This window comes from Otolemur garnettii, unplaced genomic scaffold (genome assembly GCF_000181295.1).
Source record: "Otolemur garnettii isolate 467f Iridium unplaced genomic scaffold, OtoGar3 scaffold00016, whole genome shotgun sequence".
In the NCBI taxonomy this organism is placed as follows: domain Eukaryota; kingdom Metazoa; phylum Chordata; class Mammalia; order Primates; family Galagidae; genus Otolemur; species Otolemur garnettii.
The window spans coordinates 25,316,706-25,325,477 of NW_003852411.1; the positions used below are offsets into that span (position 1 = coordinate 25,316,706).

An 8,772-nucleotide genomic window follows, 5' to 3' on the forward strand; every position below is an offset into this window, starting at 1 on the left:
CTGGAACCTTTGTGTTCCTTAGTTCCTCCTTCCTTCTGGCTGGGTTCCAGAAGAGGGTGGTTTCAGCAGAGATCACTGAACAGCTAAGATGGAATGTCTTATGCTCAAAACAGAGTGGCCTATGTTTGCTGTTTGGGATTTCCTCTGACCTGTCTATTGACGTGAGGTAAAGGGTCACTAATGCATAGGCAATGAATATTCTAAACTTTAAGCCACAAAATACACACAGCCACAAAAGCCACACAGCTTTAAGAACAGATCAAAATGCGTATTTTCTTCTTCAAAGGGCAGTGGTGAGCATTTTAAAAAATAAAACCCATTGTATTAATGTAGTTGTATACTGAAATACCTCTTCTGATAGGAATAATCTGTAAATATGACAGGTAGTACTTTTTATAAGTGATAGCATTATTTATTTATTTATTTTTTTTTACAAAGTGAAAGTGAGATTTATTTAGAAACTATAAAAAGTCTACTCCAGAGACAGAGCAGAAAGTAGTTCTCTATGCAGAAGAGAGCTAGACCCCTGGCTCCTATTACCCTTCTATGTATATTTAAGCAACAGGCTAAACAAGAGAAGGGATATTCATAGAAGGAGCAGCATTTTCCTGGGGTCACGGTGACACTCTCTATTTTTCCACCATCTTGGTTCCATCCTGTTTTTCTTTTTTAAATTTTTAATTATTTTATTATTGTTTCAGGTTAATCTGAGAGTACAAAGAATTAGGTTATAATGCTTGCATTTGTTAGATAGAGTCTTTTTCATGATTCTGTCCTGCTCTCAAGAGGTGTGCCACACACTCTAACATTATTCCCATTACATCAGAGCACATGAGTTCTCCTCTCTCCTCCCCTCTCCCTGCTCCCTTGTTCCTCTTCCCCCTAACTTGAATTGATTTGTGTTTTTCTCTATGTAGGCATGTATTAGATCCTCTACTGGCTTCATTTTAGTATGGAGTTATAAGCAATAGTTTTAAATATGAGCATCAGTGAAATTAGATGACATTATGTGGTTATTTTGTGATATTTTGATGTGGTCCTTGAGATCTATCACTGCACAGTTTGAAAAAGGAAGCTGATACCAAACCATTCTCTGACTCTATTTCTTCATTTGTAAATAAGTCCTTGTCTACCTCACAGGGTAATTGTGAAGATCAAAGAATTTACATAAAATGCTTTAAAAAAAAAAAACTTACAGAGGAGCTCAACAATCACCTGCAGAGTGACAGAAGTAATAGCAGTGTGTGCACAGGGTGCTGTGGTCACTGGGTGGGGCATGAGAAGTTTTCCTGAAAAATGTGTCTCTATCAGTCAGGTCTGCTAGGAACATGGAAACTTAACTTGACACAGGGAATTAGTCAGGTAATGAAAGATCTGAACAGTCATCAAGTGTTGGTGAGACATGCCAGAGATTGGCAAAAGCAGCAGCCACTCCACCTCCGGGCTGGCCCTAGGCAGTTAGCAGTCAGTGACCCTCCACCTTCTCTTTGCCCCCTCCATGGAATGGCTGGAGCCATATGGGCCTGGGCTATAACTTTAAGTTGCATAAAAGGGCCATTTACTCATAGCTAACCTGATGTAGGTCAGAAACAACTGTTATTGCGCTCGGCTTTTGAGATTTGAGCTGGAATGTGGGACAATTAGTGTTAATTGCCCAGGTGTGAGTGTGTGTGTGGTTACACTGAAGATAAAGATTTAAAGATCAGGTACCAACATATATGTGGTAAAGGAAGTCAAGTGGGAGATAAGGAGGTATCCTAAGGAACTTGAAAAGAGTTAAAAGACCAGAAGACTGAAAATAAAGTCACAAGCAGGTACATTTAGAAGATAGGAAGAAAAAGATTGAAAAGGAAAGAGAGTGAAATCACAAAAGCGAGGGAAAAGTGTTTTAGGAAGGAATTGGGTTTTAACATTTGTTAAATCCCCTTGATGCAGCAAGAACATTTAGGACAGAAAGTCCATTTCATTTGACAACAATGGCAGCGGCAATGAGAACAGTTGTTGAAAGTGTTGGGTCTGTCCCTCATGTAGCCATGGCTGAAATACAGGAGAGGGGCAGCACAGGGGGCGAGATACATTCCTCCTCCAAGAAGCTCGACTCCTGAAGGAAGGAATGACTGCACACAGGTGTAGGCATTAACAAAAATAATTACTATTATGCAGGTAATTGAAGGATAAATTAGTGCTGTAATCCTTGCATTCTTATTTCTCAGGTATGGAAAAAAGTCCTCAGACATGTAGTAGTATAAGACTATCCAAACTTACCACATATTTCCACAGCCCTCCAATGTCATCGCTTCCTTCAAAACAGGTAGGCTCCAGTCCCTCTTCCAGACAGGTCTTAATGGCACCTAATCCACTGACCCCAGCTCCAATCACTGCAATTCTCTTCCGTGGCATCGTTCCTGGTGTGAGGAAGCACTAATACAAAATCAGATTTTTATTGGCATGTATTTTTTCCCTATAATCCATTGGTTTTTTTCCCCTAAAATTGCTGGTTAGTGCATTTAAGGAATATATTATTCAAATCTGTCATGCCTTTCCAAGGTTCTCAGAGTGACAGAAAAAATCTTACCTCACAGGATGATCTCTCATTGTCAAGTACAAAGTAGATTTCTTTTAAATACAGATTTTGACTCTTAAAATATTTCTTGCCATTTGACTTTATTTTTAAATTTCTTTTTTGGTCACTTCCTTCTATCTGACACACACACACATACACACATATCAAAAAATCTCTCCTGACTCAGATTGTGCCCCAAATGACTTTTAATTCCTTCTGCTACTAATACATGTATCTCTTTGTTGATAGTTTGGTATTTTTTGCACCTTTTTTAGGCCAGAGAATCCCTATGTTCTTCATGGGGCAGAGGGAGGGCCATGTAAGTGGTCTTTAGAAAAGTGGTCCAGCCACCTTCATACAGAGATTACTATTCTACAAATTGTCCATTTAATGAGTATTTATTGCATACCCTTTCTCTTCTGGATGTTGCTTTCAGTGGGGGTACATAAAAAGTGAACAAATCAAACATGACTCCTTAAAAATATCCCGATAGGCCAAAAGGGACTATAAGTCAGCAAGTAATTAGATGATAATATTCACTATGGAGAAAAAAATGGAGCAGGGTGGAGGTCATAGGAAATAAAGGAGGGAGGGGATTATTTTATATCATACGGTCAGAAAAGGACTTGCTGATGACGTTTAAGTAGGAGGTAAGGGACCAAGCCATGTAGGCATCTGAAAGAGAATTCTAAAAAGAGTCTCTGGGGCAGGTACATGCTGAACTTTTTTGCGGAAAAGCGAGAGAAACTTTGTAAGCAGGCATGAAGATGGTATAAAGGGTAAAAAATGGGGTCAAAGAGGAAGAATCTGGGATCAGTATCAGAGTCAGATCAGGCTGTGCACTTTTTCAAAGGTTGGAGCAAGGAAAATATATCAACTACACTGTAACAACAGGTATTGAGAAATGCCACTTACCTGGAAATGTCCCCAAAGACCCTACTTTTCTCCTTATCCTATCCACCTTTCACTGCTCAGCTCAACCAGAAGGAAATACATTTTTTTCTTAAGGTCTATCTCCTTAATATATCATCCAGTGATTGACTCCCTATATCTTTGCTCTCTATCCACAATCTAAAAAGAAACTGAACAGAATTCTGTGCTGCATTTTAGCAAGTTTATGATCTAATGGATGGTAGCTTGTATTAAAATATGAGACTACTTTTAGATCTAGAGTCTCTGGCTAAGTTCCTTTAATGCAAGGCTTTTTGGCATTACTCTATGCCACTGATGTGTTGATTCTAGAAAGTGTACGCAGAGGCTAATAAGCAATGAATTTACCTAATGCCTAAGTAATAATACTAAGTAACCCCTCCTGAGAACCCTGTTTATTCAGAGGTCCTGCATTTACCTAACAGGATTATAGTGCCAGTCAACATTCTGAGACTAGTCCGTGTTACAAGGGAAATGAAATCGCAGAAATTCGTGGATACTGCGTTTATTACTTTGAAAAACAGTCATACACTCAGTGTTCATTTTAAAATGCCAAGGTTATTACGGTTCCATTTGGATAAGGATTTGTTTGAAAAATCATCTTTTGAACGCAGTCAAATGCTTTTCTTCAGGGTATTTGAATTCCTTGGCTGTTGGAGTGAAAAAGCCATTAACACATACAATTCACATTTTTATAATATAGGTGTGTCCTTGATCACTTATATCCTCTTCTCCTCCAGAAGCTTTCCTTGAACTCTAGTTCGCAGCAACTCCGTCCATTTATCCCCTCATCTGAAATGAACCCAAATGAAACCACAGCAGACTGACCGAATCCTTTTCTGTACTTGCCGCAGACACTGTTCCCTCTCCCCAACTTGTCTTCTGCCCTGCTGGAAATGCCAATGAGTTCCTCTTTTGATACATTCTTAGTCTATTTTTCCTTCCCTTGTGTATCCATACTAATTAGTTGCCTTTTTCTTCTGCTTACATATATGAAACCCAGGGTATGTCTCTAACCATGCAATTATATAGCATAAAATGAAGCCCCAGAGTCTTCAAGGAGATGAAAGTCACAAAACTAACCTGAATCAGAAGAAAAAATTCAAATTTGCTCGAGAAGAGTCCAGGTACTGAAGTAGAGAAATAGTGCTGGCACCCAAAGAGAGTAGTTGTTTCTTCTTTGTTCTTTCCTATGCTGAAGCAGCCCACTAAGAGGAGTTTTATGTGATGGCTAATTTGCAAAACTCCTCCCCAAGCCTCTTTCCCTTCCATTGTGTTTTTTTTTTTTTTCTTTCCAATTTTTGGGTTCAGGAAAGGAAACTGTCATGCTATCAGTTTTTTCTAAACATAGTAATTGTTTTACAAAGTCTAATTAAATCACAGGTATGAAGAAGCCCAAAAGGAACTTCATTATGATAGCACACGGCTCAGGAATAGTGAAACTTGGAAAGCATGAGACAACATTTTAACTCCCGAGATGATAAATAATGAATGTAAAAATGTAAATGGATTTCAATTGGCAGGACATTATCATCAAATCCTAGAATAGGAAATGAGAGGAGAGGTTGTCTAAAAGATCTTTATATGACTTTTAATATATTTCTTTATGGTAAATACCTACAACAGCAATGGCTGAGTTCTTCAATACACCATCTTTAAAAAGGGCATATCAATTTTTATTACAGTAAAGAATATTTGAAGATATACTTTTCTTCCCCCTTCTTGCTAATCACATTGGCAAATGTTAGTTTATATTAGTAAATATTCCCTTTTCTTATTAATTTGCAACTCTTGGGATACCAGTGAGTCTAAACTCTTCTTACCTATTTTTAGTCTACTTGTATTTCTTCTTTGGTGAGTTTGATAAATATTACTTCTACATTTTTCTATTTTTATTTAAAGAAATATTTTCGTATTATACATAGAAACTATTTTTTCCTCTCATACATTTTTCAAAAATTTTTCTCTTGTTTTGTCCTTAGCTTTTAAAAATCACACAGATTTTTCTTCTATTTTTATGGAGCAGAATATAATTTCATTTCTAGTTACTGACTATGGTGTGTACTTATCGTCTTCTCTATCGCAAGCTTATAAAATTATTCATCAATGTTAGCTCTTCTTCTTATGACTTTGTTTTCATTTAACTCTTTGATAAATTTAGAATTTGATATTGCCAGTGGTAGAGGGTAATAATCTAACAGGATGCCTTTCTTTCAATAGGTTGCCATGTGTCTCTACCTGTTTTACTAAACAAGCCAGCTTTCCCTAAATGTCACCTCTCAGTAGTCTTAATACTGTGTGTTTGATTCTGTGGTGGATCTTTAACTTCTACTCCATTGAGGCTTCTTTACATTCAGACAGCAAAACCACACTATTTATTGCTGCTTTCGAAATTTTTTTTTTATAGTTCCCTGTGCAGTCTCTGATTATAATTCTTCTTTTTCAATATTTTCTCGACTTTCTATCATGTTTATTCTTGTTTAGGAAATTTGGCATCATTTTCACAGTTCCAAGGAATAAAATTTAACTAAATTTATCAATTAATGATGAATTAATTGATACCTTTATGACATGGCACGTCTCCATTTATTCACTTTTTTTGTATTCTGTGGTAAAATGCTCTTCACATTGGTTCACAATTTTTATTTCTGTTTTCTAGTTGCATATCTATGGACAATGTCAATTTTCCATTATATTTTTTAACTTATTGCTGGCATATTACATAGTTAGTAGTATTTTATTTACTTATATATCATGTGGAAAACTATGTATATATTGTACATGATACTTTTACTAGTTCATACACATACATATAATTTTAGTCATTTGCTAAACCCTCATTCACTCCAAATATTTCATGGACTCTCATATTAATCTAAGTAAAAAAAAAAACAAAGAAAGAATCTAAATGATAACAAATTAGTTCTACCCTTTTATAAGTATTTCTATATTTTTTTCATATTGACTGAGTTGTCTGGAGTTTTGAGAACAATGTGCAACAAAAGTGGTTACTGACATGTTCTCTTATCTGCCACCCTTGAATATAACGTTGGCTCTTGGTCTGAGGAACATTCAAGGTCTAGCAATGAAGTTCACTAACTTATCCTTAAAAAGTTACATACCTCATACCTAAAAAAAGCTACATACATCATTGCTAAATATCACTATGGTCACCATAAAACTACTCTGCTAAGGAAACTATGCACTGATGCCAGCACCTAGTCCAATTTCAAAGAAATTTTGGACCTGTCTTTCTGGAATGACCATCAAAGCTATTGTTGTATTACCCTTGATGTTCTGAATATCATCAAAATGTATTCCTTTCAATATTTCCTTTATTTTTTTTGGATAAAGAAAAAAGTCACTACGGGCCAGATTAGGTGAGTAGGCAGTGTGTTCCAATACAGTTATTTGTTTACTGGCTAAAAACTCCTTCACAGATAGTACAGTGTGAGCTGGTGCATTGTCATGATGTAAGAACCATGAGTTGTTGGCCAAGATTTTCAGTTAAGATTTTCCTGTCTTTCTATCAATGTTTATTTGGCCTGCTATTGCTCTCACAGTCAGTTGATGATTTTTATGCACAATTTGACAGATTTTTGGAATGTTTTCATCAGTTCTGATTGTTGTAGGCCAGCCTGATTTCTCTTTATCAGTAATGCTTTCTGTTTGCTCAGAAAAACCTTTAATCTATTTGTGCACTGCCATTTTCTTTCTTTCTTTTTTCTTTTTTTTTTTTTTTTTACTTAACAAATCTTACTTATTTTTTTATTTTTATTTTTTTATTTTGAGACAGAGCCTCAAGCTCCCACCTTGGGTAGAGCGCTGTGGCATCACAGCTCATAGCAACCTCCAACTCCTGGGCTCAAGTGATTCTCCTGCCTCTGCCTCCCAAGTAGCTGGGACTACAGACGCCTACCACAACACCCAGCTATTTTTTGGTTGTAGCTGTCATTGTTGTTTGGTGGGCCCGGGCTGGATTTGAACCCGCCAGCTGAGGTGTATGTGGCTGGCACCTTAGCCACTTGAGCCACGGGTGCCAAGCCTGTACACTACCATTTTCTTCATGGCATTATCCTCATAAACTTAGAGTAACATGTCCCTGATTTCACTTTCACTTTTGCCAAATTTAACAAGAAATTTAATGTTTATTTGTTGCTTTAATTCAAGTTCTAGTATTCTTGTAATGGCACATGAAGACATACAAAAACAATAATGAACACCACTCAGCATGACACTACCACACATCAACACTAACACAACTGTGAGACACTGATATACCAATATTATGAAACTTACCAAGTTGTTTGTACAGTGCTGGCAACGTAAGTGCATGGTGGCAAGTTTGCTGACTTAATTGTCAGACAGTATTCTATATCATATTATGGAAATATTCTTCTCTTCCTAAATAGTTTGTGTGCATGCACGTATGTGTGTCTGTGTGTTTCCTTATTTCATCTATTGCTATGATGGATTATGTTAGTAGATTTCCTATTTGAATCATATTTGTATATCTACATTAAAGCTTTCTTGGTTATAATCTATTAATTGAATCATATTTTAACAAGATTGGACTATATTTCTTAAAACTTTGTTTAGAGTTTTTCCATTTAAAATTATAACTAGGACTGTTAAAACTAAGAGTAGTCTTCCACTTTAGTTTTGTGTGTGTGTGTGTGTATATACTTTATTGAGGTTATGCTATCTTTACCATAAGTGTTATTAAAAAGTTTCCTTATTTACCTCATACTTTGAATAGTTTATATAGTATAGTAATAATCTTTATATCAAAAGCTAACATCAATTCTTCTGGGCAATCCTCTGAGGGCAAATTTTTTTTTGGAGATAATTTTTATTTATTAAAATCTTAATTTTATGGGCTTTATACTTTTTTGCATGTCAATTTGTTATTTTTCTTTGAAGATTGTTCATTTATATGACTTCCAAAAATTTTAATGTAACATAGATTAGTCTAGTACTATCTCATAACTTTTATATCTCCATTGATTTGTAATGTCCCCTTTATTCTTTGTTAATTTTGCATATTGTGCATTAGCTTCATTTTATTTTAGACTAATAGCAGAGTTAATTCAACCAGTCCCAGCAGCTTTCAACGGGATGTAAATTTATTCACTGCTTCAAGGAAGACTTGCAACAGCAGAATGCTAGTGAACATCAATGTGTGTTAAGTGACATAGTCAACCTACATGCTTTTCTAAACTTATCGCAGTAGATAAATAACAATCAATTTGAACATGTAGACCACAGTGAACTTGAGC

The 8,772-nt window shown here is 35.9% G+C and overlaps 1 protein-coding gene across 1 annotated transcript in view; it reads right to left on the bottom strand.

Annotated features, from left to right (window-relative positions):
• Nucleotides 1–2,400, bottom strand: part of LOC100954485 (dimethylaniline monooxygenase [N-oxide-forming] 5-like) — an 18,778-nt gene extending 16,378 nt beyond the window's left edge. The window contains exon 1 of the mRNA XM_003785839.1: nt 2,266–2,400. Within this exon, the coding sequence (XP_003785887.1) occupies nt 2,266–2,400 (135 nt within the window). The remainder of the gene's footprint in view (nt 1–2,265) is intronic.
• Between the last annotated feature and the right edge of the window lie 6,372 nt (nt 2,401–8,772).